Raw genomic sequence first — 16491 nt, 5'->3', positions numbered from 1 at the left:
GCCGAGTATAACCCAGACAGAAATTACGAACCTTGATACACGCTCTAGTCAAACTGCATCTATGTAAAGATACACAGAGACTCGAATGCTACATTATCAGGTAGATGCATACATAATGTTGGGACTCTAATGCTACATTATCAGGTAGACACATACAGAATGGTGAGATTCAAATTCTACATGATCAGGTAGACAGATACAGAATGGTAGGACTCTAATTCTACATTATCAGGAAGAAAGCATTCAGAATGGTGGGACTCTAATGCTAAATTGTCCAACCATTTTGTATGTGTCTGCCTGATAATGTAGCATTAGAGTCCCACCATTAGGTCTGTGTCTGCCTGATAATGTAACATTAGAGTCCCACCATTGTGGGACCAGACGGTGCATAATCCTGCAGATCTATTGGCCCATTGTGGATAGGAAAACTAATTATCTGGGCCATCTATTAGAATGAGACTTTTAGCTGTATTTTAGCCATCCGTCAGTCTGGTGTGTTTCTTCTATTACAAAAGATGAACATACAGTGGCTTGCGAAAGTATTCACCCCCGCTGGCATTTTTCCTATTTTGTTGCCTTACAACCTGGAATTAAAATAGATTTTTTTGGAGGGTTTATATCATTTGATTTACACAACATGCCTACCACTTTGAGGATGCAAAATATTTATTATTTTGAAAAAACAAACAAGAAATAAGACAAAAAAAAAACAGAAAACTTGAGCGTGCATAACTATTCACTCCCCCAAAGTCAATACTTTGTAGAGCCACTGGAATATTTGCCCATTCTTCAATGAAAAACTGCTCCAGATCCTTCAAGTTTGATGGGTTCCTCCTGGTGTACAGCAATCTTTAAGTCATACCACAGATTCTCAATTGGATTGAGGTCTGGGCTTTGACTAAGCCATTCCAAGACTTTAAATGTTCCCCCTTAAACCACTCAAGTGTTGCTTTAGCAGTATGCTTAGGGTCATTGTCCTGCTGGAAGGTGAACCTCTGTCCCAGTCTCAAATCTCTGGAAGACTGAAACAGGTTTCCCTCAAGAATTTCCCTGTATTTACCACCATCCATCATTCCTTCAATTCTGACCAGTTTCCCAGTCCCTGCTGATGAAAAACATCCCCACAGCATGATGCTGCCACCACCATGCTTTACTTTGGGGATGGTGTTCTCAGGGTGATGAGAGGTGATGGCCAAAAAGCTCAATTTTAGTCTCATCTGACCAGAGTATCTTCTTCCATATGTTTGGAGAGTCTACCACATGCCTTTTGGCAAACACCAAACACGTTGTTTTTTTTTCTTTAAGCAATGTTTTTTTTCTGTCCACTTTTCCATAAAGCCCAGCTCTGTGGAGTGTACAGCTTAAAGTGGTCGTATGGACAGATACTCCCATCTTCGCTGTGGAGCTTCGCAGCTCCTTCAGGGTTATCTTTGATCTCTTTGTTGCCTCTCTGAATAATGCCCTCCTTGCCTGGTCGATGAGTTTTGGTGGGCTGCCCTCTCTTGGCAGGTTTGTAGTGGTGTCATATTCTTTCACATTTTTTTAGAATTTAATGGTGCTCCGTGGGATGTTCAAAGTTTTGAATATTTTTTTATAACCCAACCCTGATCTGTACTTCTCCACAACTTTGTCGCTGACCTGTTCGGAGAGCTCTTTGGTCTTCATGGTGTCGCTTGCTTGGTGGTGCCCCTTGCTTAGTGGTGTTGCAGACTCTGGGACCTTTCAGAACAGGTGTATATTTTCTGAGATCATGTGACAGATCATGTGACACTTAAATAAAGTCCACCCGTGTGCAATCTAACTAATTATGTGACTTCTGAAGGTAATTGGTTGCACCAGATCTTATTTAGGGGCTTCATAGCAAAGGGGGTGAAAACATATTCACACACCACTTTTCCGTTTTTTTATTTTTTATATATTTTTTTAACTTTTTTTTTTTTCATTTCACTTCACCAATTTGGACTATTTTGTATGTCCATTACATGAAATCCAAATACAAATATATTTACATTACAATACAACAAAATAGGAAAAATGCCAAAGGGGGTGAATACTTTTGCAAGGCTGAGTTTCCCAGCTCCAGTCCTCCAGTACCCCCAACAGACACATTTCTGTTGTAGCTTCAGACAACCGCACTTGATTTCACTTGTCAATTAATCATAAACCCTCAATGAGTCAAATCAGGTGAGTTTGTCCGGGACTACAACAAAAATGTGTCCTGTTCGGGGTACTGGAGGACTGGAGCTGGTAAACACTGCTGTAGAGAGAGATTGGAGATTGGACTAAAAGGTCAATGCAGATGGAAGTGTGTGTGTGTTAGAGAAGTGTAATGAGAGAATAGGAGAGAGGCATTCTGTCTTCTCCTAGTTAATAAAGGGAGGGAGAGAGGGCACTTGATACTGATCCACCATCCTTGTCCTCATCAGCATGGCCTCTCTCCATTCTACTACGGTGGCCATGGCTGGATGGCTACAGGAGGAGTGGGACCTGCAGCCTGCAGATTGTGTTTAGATAATGGCCATCTCCAATCATAGATAACATGGCTTCATCTTTTCTTCAAACACAGCAGCAGACAAGGTCAGGGGGAAGAGATTCCTAGATGGAGAGGAGGAGATAAGGAAGGGGTGCTTCCCAAATGATTTAGTGCTGAGATTCGCTCAGCTAACCCATCACCCTCCGTTAGCTTCTCATCCTGCCGACCCCAGCTCTCCATCTCCCTCACTCCCTCCTTTTCTCTCTGGGCCTTGCTCTGGAGCTCTCTCTCTCTCTATCACTAGCTCTATCCCTCCCTTCTCTATCCCCTTCCCCAGCCCCGTTTTGATTGAGGCAAATTGCTTGGGTTTAAAGTAGAGATATGAGACACTTTCTATTCAAGCACTGTCCACATAGCAGAAGAGCAGAGGCACCCTGCTTCAATTGTCTCGCCATATCTCCCAATTGAAATCATGACTTGATCAAGTTGAAAATAAAGGCTGGGTTGTAACATGAGATAAAGATGGACTTGGAGGGAGAGGAGTGGAGAGGAGTGCTGGTTGACTCAGAGCAGCAACGTGACAATAGATTTAAAGTTTGAAAAGCCTCCTCGCATCCCATCCTCCTATTCTATTTGATAATGCAAAGGAGAAATAAATAACCCATGAGTCATTCTAATAGACGGCCCAGAGAATTCGTTTTCCTATCCACAATGGGCCAATAGATATGCAGGATTATGCGTCGTCTGGTCCCAGTCAGTTCCTGTGCCAAACTTTTACTAGCGCTCATGACACATCTCTATCCCTGGAGAGAGGACAGCTCTCTGGGGGAGGGGGAGGCAGGAAGGAGGGAGAGGGAGGCAGGGGGGTGTACGAACGTCTCTAAACCCACTAATGGGCCGTAATGCCTGCAGAAGCACGTAACCGAGACACCTTTGCGACTCTTCATGACAGATAATTGCTGATGTCTTGTATGTGATAAATGTCTCCATTCCATGGGGGCAGAAGTCTCGGCGCAAGCGCACGTCCCACTACTAGCCAATCTGCAGCTATACCCTGGTGGGAATACTGTCTACCTGGTTGGGCTGGCCTCCCTCTATCTGCTCTGACTGAGACACACATGCATGCACACGCACGTGAACACACACACACACGCACACGCACGTGAACACACACACATGCACGTGAACACACACACACACACACACACACACACACACACACACACACACACACACACACACACACACACACACACACACACACACACACACACACACACACACACACGCAGAGGGAGAGATTAATCCCTTTCCTACCCAGGGCTGTCTACTATGAAGTCGAGGCCTTCATAGTAAATCTAATTTCATTATCAGCTGAGGCTACGCTTTACCTGCCTGCCCTGTCTGATGACTTCCTGTTGCCATTAACGCTCAAAATCTCTGTTGGGTCCTGGCCTGTTGTCGTGCTCACATTTCATTCAGCTCCACGCCGTGTCCTATATTCTGTCTGTCGTCCCCAACACAATGTTCCTGTGACAGACTGACTAGCTAGAGAACAGAACTGGGCTGGCTGGCATAGAGCGCCCTCTGTATTTCATTCACTCGGTCTGTATTTTTCCTCTTTCTCCCCCTCTCCTCTCCGGCTAGAGAAAGAGTAGTAATTGATATCGGTGCCCATCCATCCTCCCTCCCTTAAACCAGAGATCCAATTTATCTCTGTGAATATGCCGATTGGCTCCCGCCCAGGTCTTGTCCGTCAGACTTTGCCTGTTTTTAGATGGTCGTTAATTAAAGTTCTAAATAGGAGAGCGAGTGTGTGTCAGGGAACTGGGAAATGGGCCGGCTGATTCACACATCTTGACCACGTAAATCACCAAACTGGCTCAGTCTGGGTCTAATCTTACCCTGGCTGGCTGTGGTGTAACTCAGAAGGCTGGGATACATATAATGTATCTGACCCTCACAGTGTAGATGCACACTGGGTCAATTAGATGTAATTATGCCACATGTAAATCTGTAACTGGCTTAATCTGCATTAACCCCGATAATGTTACAAATGGCTTTGGAATGATCTAGTCAATCATACTGTCATTCTGGCTAGGGCCAAGCTGGCGGGTGGCTCTTCAGCTCTGTGTAAAAACCTTCATTCTGTTTTGTGATTTGGTGTTAAAGGCCTAAACCCAAAATCACGGATCATTTATAAACATGTCTGACTACTAACTACACTCTCTCCTCTGTCCATTTTATATGCTGACAAAATAACAAATCTGAGTTGTACGATTTACCTGGCAGTACAAAGTGGACGGGTATGACTGTCCTGGTGTTGACTGGTAAAGCCTATTCAGGACCTCTGAAGTGTGGCTGTGTGGGGGTGAGGAGGGGGGAAGAGGAAGGATATGGAGGTGCATGGAAGGGGGGGTTAAGTCCCAGTTGCTCTCATCTGTAACCAGGCTGAGCTGTCACTCTGAGGACAGTGAGGAGGAATAGATCCCCACCCATCCTCTCCTCCTCCGGCTCCTCACTCGACTTTGAACCTCTCAGAGTGACAGTGAACCTGACACAGCCCCTCTCTGTTGGTCCGGCCAGCACAGATGGAAAGTCAATAGAGGCGAGTGACCTATATTAACGGCTACTCTGCAAACTCCCAGTGTGTCCCTACTGAGAGCAGAATATTAAGGTGTGCGGAGGAGTGGAGGAGTGGAGGAGGGGAGGGGTGGAGGGAGGGGTGAAGGGAGGGAGGGAAGGAGGGAGTAGGAGTGAAAAGAGGGAAGAGACAACCAGGAGAAGGTTAATTACCTCCTCGTCCTTCGCTGTCGGCTGGCTTCACCTGGATGGGCCGGTTCATCTGCAAAGAGAGGAGAAAACACCTGGGTTAGTGTGGCCACCTGGGGACATCCACTACAACCACTACCAGGAGGTAAGGGGACAGAGTGGTGTTCATGGGCCTGTAGTTCTTGTCCTGACTCACTGGAGCATCAGATAAACAACACAAACAGTGCTTTGCTCTGTTCTGTTCTAGTAAAGAAGAAGAGGAGAATGTGTGAGCTTTGAGTTTGATGCCAGCATGCCTAATTAATCCAGGGCCTTGGCCTCCGGAGATGCCTGGTTCCCCCTCACAGTTCAGCAGAATTAGCACTTTTCAATGACAGAGTCACACTGGTTGTCAGATGGCATGAGGAGATTAATGCCATTACATCACCCACTATCACCCCACAGAGAGAGGTCTTCTCTGGCTGCCCTGAGCTTCCTGTCTCCTCCCTACTTCCCTCTGTCCCTTACAGCCATGCCCTGCCCAGCTCTATACACATCCTCTCTCCCTATCTCCCTCTGTCCCTCCCTCTCCTCATTCCCTCTCTCTTTTCAACCCTTACCCTTCTATGACTTGCCCTGCCCTGCCCAGCTCTACACTTCCTACCTTCCCAACCACTACCACCGCCACCCCTCCCCTCAGGACCAGATCCAAGCGTCGTGACCAGTATGCTGCTGCTCTGCTCTGGTCAGCCAAGCCCACCCCAGACACACTGGCTGTTGAAAGCCACACACAAAAACACGTCCAAGAAACACATAAAGTACTGTAAAAAGGTTAGAAGTTCAAATCAATAAACAACCTCTGAAGATACAGTCCAGAGAGGAAAAAGCTTAGCAGCGCCAAGCCCAACATTAGAAGGGCTTTTAAAACGCCTGCTGTGAATAAAAACTCCCATGGCTCTCTTTGCCCCCTGAACACAGTTCCATCTCTCTCAGGAGTATGACATGTAAAAAAAGAAGAAGCTTCAAAGCCTTTGACTGTATAAAACAAGACAAATATCTTCCTATTCCCCTGGATGAATAGTGTGGGGGTAAAGGTCAGTGTAGAGAGGCTCTGTGCTTAGTGAGGGCAGCCTTCCATGAGTGGTGTATTGGCTGTGTCTCCTGGAGACTGCAGTAGACCCTGGGCACTGGGTCTGTCTCTTCTACATAGGGCATGAGGACAGGACCAGTGTGTTTGTCACTGAGCAGCACAGTGCAGGGCTGCCCACTCCCATCAGTCAGGTTCACTATGGCTGAAAGGCTTAAGGTCGTGGTACACTAGACAGCAGTTGACATGAGCCCAGGCGTCATGAGTCAAATATAACCAAGAGACTAAACGACGTGGAGGGATGTATGTATCTATCGTCAAACTCCTAGTTCCACATGTATATACACCAGAATGCACCAGAATACACTATGGTGCTGAACCAAAGGGTAACGCTGCACAGCCCACACCCACACAACCTTCACACAGACACGCTAATGTCAACACTTATAGGCCATGAGTTGGAGATAACACGGATCTATTGTTGTCTTATCCCACGGCCGGCTGCAACACTATGACTATGAGAATACTAACTCACGAGAGCAACAGATGAGATGTCACTGGATCCCATGCATATCCCATAAAAACCATTCAGTATAGTTCTGTTTGAGGGATACTGTACTGTGAGTGGTGGAACTGGGCATTGTCTGAATGGGAGCACAGATGACAAATTGTGGTTAGAGCCTGGAGGGTTTAAGATAAAGTGACTGGGGGCTGTGGCGGGCAGATGGGGGACTTGGGGAGTTCCAGATGTTGTGTCTAGAAGCCTTTCGTTTTCTCCGCTGGTTTGTTTGGAGTGAAGGAGGAGGGTGGAGGAGAACCGCAACACTCTTGGATGGATGGAGTAGTGGTTTTAGGGAGAGTTAGATGATGGAGTGGGGGTGTTAGGGAGAGTTAGAGGATAGTGTGGTGGTGTTAGGGAGAGTTAGAGGATGGAGTGGTGGTGTTAGGGAGAGTTAGATGATAGTGTGGTGGTGTTAGGGAGAGTTAGAGGATGGAATGGTGGTGTTAGGGAGAGTTAGAGGATGGAGTGGTGGTGTTAGGGAGGTTTAGATGATGGAGTAGTGGTGGTAGGGAGAGTTAGAGGATAGTGTGGTGGAGTTAGGGAGAGTTAGAGGATGGAGTGGTGGTGTTAGGGAGAGTTAGAGGATGGAGTGGTGGAGTTAGGGAAGTTAGATGATGGAGTGGTGGTGTTACGGAGAGTTAGAGGATAGTGTGGTGGTGTTAGGGAGAGTTAGAGGATGGAATGGTGGTGTTAGGGAGAGTTAGAGGATGGAGTGGTGGTGTTAGGGAGAGTTAGAGGATGGAGTGGTGGTGTTACGGAGAGTTAGAGGATGGAGTGGTGGTGTTACGGAGAGTTAGAGGATGGAGTGGTGGTGTTAGGGAGAGTTAGAGAATAGTGTGGTGGTGTTAGGGAGAGTTAGAGGATGGAGTGGTGGTGTTAGGGAGAGTTAGAGGACAGAGTGGTGGTGTTAGGGAAGTTAGATGATGGCGTGGTGGTGTTAGGGAGAGTAAGAGGATAGTGTGGTGGAGTTAGGGAGAGTTAGAGGATGGAGTGGTGGTGTTATGGAGAGTTAGAGGATGGAGTGGTGGAGTTAGGGAAGTTAGATGATGGAGTGGTGGTGTTAGGGAGAGTTAGAGGATGGAGTGGTGGTGTTACGGAGAGTTAGAGGATGGAGTGGTGGTGTTAGGGAGAGTTAGAGGATAGTGTGGTGGTGTTAGGGAGAGTTAGAGGATGGAGTGGTGGTGTAAGGGAGAGTTAGAGGATGGAGTGGTGGTGGTAGGGAGAGTTAGAGGATGGAGTGGTGGAGTTAGGGAAGTTAGATGATGGAGTGGTGGTGTTACGGAGAGTTAGAGGATAGTGTGGTGGTGTTAGGGAGAGTTAGAGGATGGAATGGTGGTGTTAGGGAGAGTTAGAGGATGGAGTGGTGGTGTTAGGGAGAGTTAGAGGATGGAGTGGTGGTGTTACGGAGAGTTAGAGGATGGAGTGGTGGTGTTACGGAGAGTTAGAGGATGGAGTGGTGGTGTTAGGGAGAGTTAGAGAATAGTGTGGTGGTGTTAGGGAGAGTTAGAGGATGGAGTGGTGGTGTTAGGGAGAGTTAGAGGACAGAGTGGTGGTGTTAGGGAAGTTAGATGATGGCGTGGTGGTGTTAGGGAGAGTAAGAGGATAGTGTGGTGGAGTTAGGGAGAGTTAGAGGATGGAGTGGTGGTGTTATGGAGAGTTAGAGGATGGAGTGGTGGAGTTAGGGAAGTTAGATGATGGAGTGGTGGTGTTAGGGAGAGTTAGAGGATGGAGTGGTGGTGTTACGGAGAGTTAGAGGATGGAGTGGTGGTGTTAGGGAGAGTTAGAGGATAGTGTGGTGGTGTTAGGGAGAGTTAGAGGATGGAGTGGTGGTGTAAGGGAGAGTTAGAGGATGGAGTGGTGGTGGTAGGGAGAGTTAGAGGATGGAGTGGTGGTGTCAGGGAGAGTTAGAGGACAGAGTGGTGGTGTTAGGGAAGTTAGATGATGGAGTGGTGGTGTTAGGGAGAGTTAGAGGATAGTGTGGTGGTGTTAGGGAGGTTTAAATGATGGTGTGGTGGTGTTAGGGAGAGTTAGAGGATAGTGTGGTGGAGTTAGGGAGAGTTAGAGGATGGAGTGGTGGTGTTAGGGAGAGTTAGAGGATGGAGAGGTGGAGTTAGGGAAGTTAGATGATGGAGTGGTGGTGTTAGGGAGAGTTAGAGGATGGAGTGGTGGTGTTAGGGAGAGTTAGAGGATGGAGTGGTGGTGTTAGGGAGAGTTGGAGGATGGAGTGGTGGTGTTACGGAGAGTTACAGGATGGAGTGGTGGTGTTAGGGAGAGGTAGAGGATAGTGTGGTGGTGTTAGGGAGAGTTAGAGGATGGAGTGGTGGTGTTAGGGAGAGTTAGAGGATGGAGTGGTGGTGGTAGGGAGAGTTAGAGGATGGAGTGGTGGTGTTAGGGAGAGTTAGAGGATAGAGAAGTGGTGTTAGGGAGAGTTAGAGGATGGAGTGGTGGTGGTAGGGAGAGTTAGAGGATGGAGTGGTGGTGTTAGGGAGAGTTAGAGGACAGAGTGGTGGTGTTAGGGAAGTTAGATGATGGAGTGGTGGTGTTAGGGAGAGTTAGAGGATAGTGTGGTGGTGTTAGGGAGGTTTAAATGATGGCGTGGTGTTGTTAGGGAGAGTTAGAGGATAGTGTGGTGGAGTTAGGGAGAGTTAGAGGATGGAGTGGTGGTGTTAGGGAGAGTTAGAGGATGGAGTGGTGGAGTTAGGGAAGTTAGATGATGGAGTGGTGGTGTTAGGGAGAGTTAGAGGATGGAGTGGTGGTGTTAGGGAGAGTTAGAGGATAGTGTGGTGGTGTTAGGGAGAGTTAGAGGATGGAGTGGTGGTGTTAGGGAGAGTTAGAGGATGGAGTGGTGGTGTTAGGGAGAGTTAGAGGATGGAGTGGTGGTGTTACAGAGAGTTAGAGGATGGAGTGGTGGTGTTACGGAGAGTTAGAGGATGGAGTGGTGGTGTTAGGGAGAGTTAGAGGATAGTGTGGTGGTGTTAGGGAGAGTTAGAGGATGGAGTGGTGGTGTTAGGGAGAGTTAGAGGATGGAGTGGTGGTGGTAGGGAGAGTTAGAGGATGGAGTGGTAGTGTTACGGAGAGTTAGAGGATGGAGTGGTGGTGTTAGGGAGAGTTAGAGGATGGAGTGGTGGTGTTAGGGAGAGTTAGAGGATGGAGTGGCGGTGGTAGGGAGAGTTAGAGGATGGAGTGGTAGTGTTACGGAGAGTTAGAGGATGGAGTGGTGGAGTTAGGGAGAGTTAGAGGATGGAGTGGTGGTGTTAGGGAGAGTTAGAGGATGGAGTGGTGGAGTTAGGGAAGTTAGATGATGGAGTGGTGGTGTTAGGGAGAGTTAGAGGATGGAGTGGTGGTGTTAGGGAGAGTTAGAGGATGGAGTGGTGGTGTTAGGGAGAGTTAGAGGATGGAGTGGTAGTGTTACGGAGAGTTAGAGGATGGAGTGGTGGTGTTAGGGAGAGTTAGAGGATAGTGTGGTGGTGTTAGGGAGAGTTAGAGGATGGAGTGGTGGTGTTAGGGAGAGTTAGAGGATGGAGTGGTGGTGTTAGGGAGAGTTAGAGGATGGAGTGGTGGAGTTAGGGAAGTTAGATGATGGAGTGGTGGTGTTAGGGAGAGATAGATGATGGAGTGGTGGTGTTAGGGAGAGTTAGAGGATAGTGTGGGGGTGTTAGGGAGAGTTAGAGGATGGAGTGGTGGTGTTAGGGAGAGTTAGAGGATGGAGTGGTGGTGTTAGGGAGAGTTAGAGGATGGAGTGGTGGTGGTAGGGAGAGTTAGAGGATGGAGTGGTTGTGTTAGGGAGAGTTAGAGGACAGAGTGGTGGTGTTAGGGAAGTTAGATGATGGAGTCGTGGTGTTAGGGAGAGTTAGAGGATAGTGTGGTGGTGTTAGGGAGAGTTAGAGGATGGAGTGGTGGTGTTAGGGAGAGTTAGAGGATGGAGTGGTGGTGTTAGGGAGAGTTAGAGGATGGAGTGGTGGTGTTAGGGAGAGTTAGAGGATAGTGTTGTGGTGTTAGGGAAAGTTAGAGGATGGAGTGGTGGTGTTAGGGAGAGTTAGAGGATGGAGTGGTGGTGGTAGGGAGAGTTAGAGGATGGAGTGGTTGTGTTAGGGAGAGTTAGAGGACAGAGTGGTGGTGTTAGGGAAGTTAGATGATGGAGTGGTGGTGTTAGGGAGAGTTAGAGGATAGTGTGGTGGTGTTAGGGAAGTTTAAATGATGGTGTGGTGGTGTTAGGGAGAGTTAGAGGATAGTGTGGTGGAGTTAGGGAGAGTTAGAGGATGGAGTGGTGGTGTTAGGGAGAGTTAGAGGATGGAGTGGTGGTGTTACGGAGAGTTAGAGGATGGAGTGGTGGTGTTACGGAGAGTTAGAGGATGGAGTGGTGGTGTTAGGGAGAGTTAGAGGATAGTGTGGTGGTGTTAGGGAGAGTTAGAGGATGGAGTGGTGGTGTTAGGGAGAGTTAGAGGACGGAGTGGTGGTGGTAGGGAGAGTTAGAGGATGGAGTGGTGGTGTTAGGGAGAGTTAGAGGACAGAGTGGTGGTGTTAGGGAAGTTAGATGATGGAGTGGTGGTGTTAGGGAGAGTTAGAGGATAGTGTGGTGGTGTTAGGGAGGTTTAAATGATGGCGTGGTGGTGTTAGGGAGAGTTAGAGGATAGTGTGGTGGAGTTAGGGAGAGTTAGAGGATGGAGTGGTGGTGTTAGGGAGAGTTAGAGGATGGAGTGGTGGTGTTAGGGAGAGTTAGAGGATGGAGTGGTGGTGGTAGGGAGAGTTAGAGGATGGAGTGGTTGTGTTAGGGAGAGTTAGAGGACAGAGTGGTGGTGTTAGGGAAGTTAGATGATGGAGTCGTGGTGTTAGGGAGAGTTAGAGGATAGTGTGGTGGTGTTAGGGAGAGTTAGAGGATGGAGTGGTGGTGGTAGGGAGAGTTAGAGGATGGAGTGGTTGTGTTAGGGAGAGTTAGAGGACAGAGTGGTGGTGTTAGGGAAGTTAGATGATGGAGTGGTGGTGTTAGGGAGAGTTAGAGGATAGTGTGGTGGTGTTAGGGAAGTTTAAATGATGGTGTGGTGGTGTTAGGGAGAGTTAGAGGATAGTGTGGTGGAGTTAGGGAGAGTTAGAGGATGGAGTGGTGGTGTTAGGGAGAGTTAGAGGATGGAGTGGTGGTGTTACGGAGAGTTAGAGGATGGAGTGGTGGTGTTACGGAGAGTTAGAGGATGGAGTGGTGGTGTTAGGGAGAGTTAGAGGATAGTGTGGTGGTGTTAGGGAGAGTTAGAGGATGGAGTGGTGGTGTTAGGGAGAGTTAGAGGACGGAGTGGTGGTGGTAGGGAGAGTTAGAGGATGGAGTGGTGGTGTTAGGGAGAGTTAGAGGACAGAGTGGTGGTGTTAGGGAAGTTAGATGATGGAGTGGTGGTGTTAGGGAGAGTTAGAGGATAGTGTGGTGGTGTTAGGGAGGTTTAAATGATGGCGTGGTGGTGTTAGGGAGAGTTAGAGGATAGTGTGGTGGAGTTAGGGAGAGTTAGAGGATGGAGTGGTGGTGTTAGGGAGAGTTAGAGGATGGAGTGGTGGTGTTAGGGAGAGTTAGAGGATGGAGTGGTGGTGGTAGGGAGAGTTAGAGGATGGAGTGGTTGTGTTAGGGAGAGTTAGAGGACAGAGTGGTGGTGTTAGGGAAGTTAGATGATGGAGTCGTGGTGTTAGGGAGAGTTAGAGGATAGTGTGGTGGTGTTAGGGAGAGTTAGAGGATGGAGTGGTGGTGTTAGGGAGAGTTAGAGGATGGAGTGGTGGTGTTAGGGAGAGTTAGAGGATGGAGTGGTGGTGTTAGGGAGAGTTAGAGGATAGTGTTGTGGTGTTAGGGAAAGTTAGAGGATGGAGTGGTGGTGTTAAGGAGAGTTAGAGGATGGAGTGGTGGTGGTAGGGAGAGTTAGAGGATGGAGTGGTTGTGTTAGGGAGAGTTAGAGGACAGAGTGGTGGTGTTAGGGAAGTTAGATGATGGAGTGGTGGTGTTAGGGAGAGTTAGAGGATAGTGTGGTGGTGTTAGGGAGGTTTAAATGATGGTGTGGTGGTGTTAGGGAGAGTTAGAGGATAGTGTGGTGGAGTTAGGGAGAGTTAGAGGATGGAGTGGTGGTGTTAGGGAGAGTTAGAGGATGGAGTGGTGGTGTTACGGAGAGTTAGAGGATGGAGTGGTGGTGTTACGGAGAGTTAGAGGATGGAGTGGTGGTGTTAGGGAGAGTTAGAGGATAGTGTGGTGGTGTTAGGGAGAGTTAGAGGATGGAGTGGTGGTGTTAGGGAGAGTTAGAGGACGGAGTGGTGGTGGTAGGGAGAGTTAGAGGATGGAGTGGTGGTGTTAGGGAGAGTTAGAGGACAGAGTGGTGGTGTTAGGGAAGTTAGATGATGGAGTGGTGGTGTTAGGGAGAGTTAGAGGATAGTGTGGTGGTGTTAGGGAGGTTTAAATGATGGCGTGGTGGTGTTAGGGAGAGTTAGAGGATAGTGTGGTGGAGTTAGGGAGAGTTAGAGGATGGAGTGGTGGTGTTAGGGAGAGTTAGAGGATGGAGTGGTGGTGTTAGGGAGAGTTAGAGGATGGAGTGGTGGTGGTAGGGAGAGTTAGAGGATGGAGTGGTTGTGTTAGGGAGAGTTAGAGGACAGAGTGGTGGTGTTAGGGAAGTTAGATGATGGAGTCGTGGTGTTAGGGAGAGTTAGAGGATAGTGTGGTGGTGTTAGGGAGAGTTAGAGGATGGAGTGGTGGTGTTAGGGAGAGTTAGAGGATGGAGTGGTGGTGTTAGGGAGAGTTAGAGGATGGAGTGGTGGTGTTAGGGAGAGTTAGAGGATAGTGTTGTGGTGTTAGGGAAAGTTAGAGGATGGAGTGGTGGTGTTAGGGAGAGTTAGAGGATGGAGTGGTGGTGGTAGGGAGAGTTAGAGGATGGAGTGGTTGTGTTAGGGAGAGTTAGAGGACAGAGTGGTGGTGTTAGGGAAGTTAGATGATGGAGTGGTGGTGTTAGGGAGAGTTAGAGGATAGTGTGGTGGTGTTATGGAGGTTTAAATGATGGTGTGGTGGTGTTAGGGAGAGTTAGAGGATAGTGTGGTGGAGTTAGGGAGAGTTAGAGGATGGAGTGGTGGTGTTAGGGAGAGTTAGAGGATGGAGTGGTGGAGTTAGGGAAGTTAGATGATGGAGTGGTGGTGTTAGGGAGAGTTAGAGGATGGAGTGGTGGTGTTAGGGAGAGTTAGAGGATGGAGTGGTGGTGTTAGGGAGAGTTAGAGGATGGAGTGGTAGTGTTACGGAGAGTTAGAGGATGGAGTGGTGGTGTTAGGGAGAGTTAGAGGATAGTGTGGTGGTGTTAGGGAGAGTTAGAGGATGGAGTGGTGGTGTTAGGGAGAGTTAGAGGATGGAGTGGTGGTGTTAGGGAGAGTTAGAGGACAGAGTGGTGGTGTTAGGGAGAGTTAGAGGATGGCATGATGGTGTTAGGGAAGTTAGATGATGGAGTGGTGGTGTTAGGGAGAGGTCGAGGATAGAGAAGTGGTGTTAGGGAGAGTTAGAGGATGGAGTGGTGGTGTTAGGGAGAGTTAGAGGATGGAGTGGTGGAGTTAGGGAAGTTAGATGATGGAGTGGTGGTGTTAGGGAGAGTTAGAGGATGGAGTGGTGGTGTTAGGGAGAGTTAGAGGATGGAGTGGTGGTGTTAGGGAGAGTTAGAGGATGGAGTGGTGGTGTTAGGGAGAGTTAGAGGATGGAGTGGTGGTGTTAGGGAGAGTTAGAGGACAGAGTGGTGGTGTTAGGGAGAGTTAGAGGATGCATGATGGTGTTAGGGAAGTTAGATGATGGAGTGGTGGTGTTAGGGAGAGGTCGAGGATAGAGAAGTGGTGTTAGGGAGAGTTAGAGGATGGAGTGGTGGTGTTAGGGAGAGTTAGAGGATGGAGTGGTGGAGTTAGGGAAGTTAGATGATGGAGTGGTGGTGTTAGGGAGAGTTAGAGGATGGAGTGGTGGTGTTAGGGAGAGTTAGAGGATGGAGTGGTGGTGTTAGGGAGAGTTAGAGGATGGAGTGGTAGTGTTACGGAGAGTTAGAGGATGGAGTGGTGGTGTTAGGGAGAGTTAGAGGATAGTGTGGTGGTGTTAGGGAGAGTTAGAGGATGGAGTGGTGGTGTTAGGGAGAGTTAGAGGATGGAGTGGTGGTGTTAGGGAGAGTTAGAGGACAGAGTGGTGGTGTTAGGGAGAGTTAGAGGATGGCATGGTGGTGTTAGGGAAGTTAGATGATGGAGTGGTGGTGTTAGGGAGAGGTCGAGGATAGAGAAGTGGTGTTAGGGAGAGTTAGAGGATGGAGTGGTGGTGTTAGGGAGAGTTAGAGGATGGAGTGGTGGAGTTAGGGAAGTTAGATGATGGAGTGGTGGTGTTAGGGAGAGATAGATGATGAAGTGGTGGTGTTAGGGAGAGTTAGAGGATGGAGTGGTGGTGTTAGGGAGAGTTAGAGGATGGAGTGGTAGTGTTACGGAGAGTTAGAGGATGGAGTGGTGGTGTTAGGGAGAGTTAGAGGATAGTGTGGTGGTGTTAGGGAGAGTTAGAGGATGGAGGTGTGGTGTTAGGGAGAGTTAGAGGATGGAGTGGTGGTGTTAGGGAGAGTTAGAGGACAGAGTGGTGGTGTTAGGGAGAGTTAGAGGATGGAGTGGTGGTGTTAGGGAAGTTAGATGATGGAGTGGTGGTGTTAGGGAGAGTTAGAGGATAGAGAAGTGGTGTTAGGGAGAGTTACAGGATGGAGTGGTGGTGGTAGGGAGAGTTAGAGGATGGAGTGGTGGTGTTAGGGAGAGTTAGAGGATGGAGTGGTGGTGTTAGGAAGAGTTAGAGGAAGTAGTGGTGGTGTTAGGGAAGTTAGATGATGGAGTAGTGGTGTTAGGGAGAGTTAGAGGATGGAGTGGTGGTGTTAGGGAGAGTTAGAGGATGGAGTGGTGGTGTTAGGGAGAGTTAGAGGATAGAGTGGTGGTGTTAGGGAGAGTTAGAGGATAGTGTGTTGGTGTTAGGGAGAGTTAGAGGATGGAGTGGTGGTGTTAGGAAGGGTTATATGACGGGGTAGTGGTGTTAGGGAGAGATAGAGGATAGAGTGGTGGTGTTAAGGAGAGATAGAGGATAGAGTGGTGGTGTTAAGGAGAATTAGAGGACGGAGTGGTGGTGTTAGGGAGAGTTAGAGGATGGAGTGGTGGTGTTAGGGAAAGGTGTAGGACAGAGTGGTGGTGTTTGGGAAGTTCGATGATGAAGTAGTGGTGTTAGGGAGAGTTAGAGGATGGAGTGGCGGTGTTACGGAGAGTTAGAGGATGGAGTGGTGGTGTTAGGGGGAGGTGGAGGAGGGAGTGGTGGTGTTAGGGAGAATTAGAGGATGGAGTGGTGGTGTTACGGAGAGTTAGAGGATGGAGTATTGGTGTTAGGGAGAGTTAGAGGATAGAGTGGTGGTGTTAGGGAGAGTTAGAGGATGGAGTGGTGGAGTTAGGGAAGTTAGATGATGGAGTGGTGGTGTTAGGGAGAGTTAGAGGATGCAGTGGTGGTGTTAGGGAGAGTTAGAGGATGGAGTGGTGGTGTTAGGGAGAGTTAGAGGATGGAGTGGTAGTGTTACGGAGAGTTAGAGGATGGAGTGGTGGTGTTAGGGAGAGTTAGAGGATAGTGTGGTGGTGTTA

The 16491-nt window shown here is 48.5% G+C and overlaps 1 protein-coding gene across 25 annotated transcripts in view; it reads right to left on the bottom strand.

Moving 5' to 3' along the window:
* The window catches only part of LOC110506471 (CUGBP Elav-like family member 4), a 192531-nt gene that overhangs the window by 50861 nt on the left and 125179 nt on the right, over nucleotides 1-16491 (bottom strand). For all 25 annotated transcript variants that reach the window (XM_036963211.1, XM_036963216.1, XM_036963213.1 and 22 more), the window contains exon 3: nucleotides 5270-5318. In XM_036963211.1, coding sequence (XP_036819106.1) covers nucleotides 5270-5318 — 49 coding nt within the window. The remainder of the gene's footprint in view (nucleotides 1-5269; nucleotides 5319-16491) is intronic.

This window comes from Oncorhynchus mykiss, chromosome 26 (genome assembly GCF_013265735.2).
Source record: "Oncorhynchus mykiss isolate Arlee chromosome 26, USDA_OmykA_1.1, whole genome shotgun sequence".
Classification (NCBI taxonomy): Eukaryota; Metazoa; Chordata; class Actinopteri; order Salmoniformes; family Salmonidae; genus Oncorhynchus; species Oncorhynchus mykiss.
The sequence above is the reverse complement of the archived record's forward strand: the minus strand, read 5'-3'. Positions and strand labels throughout refer to the sequence as shown.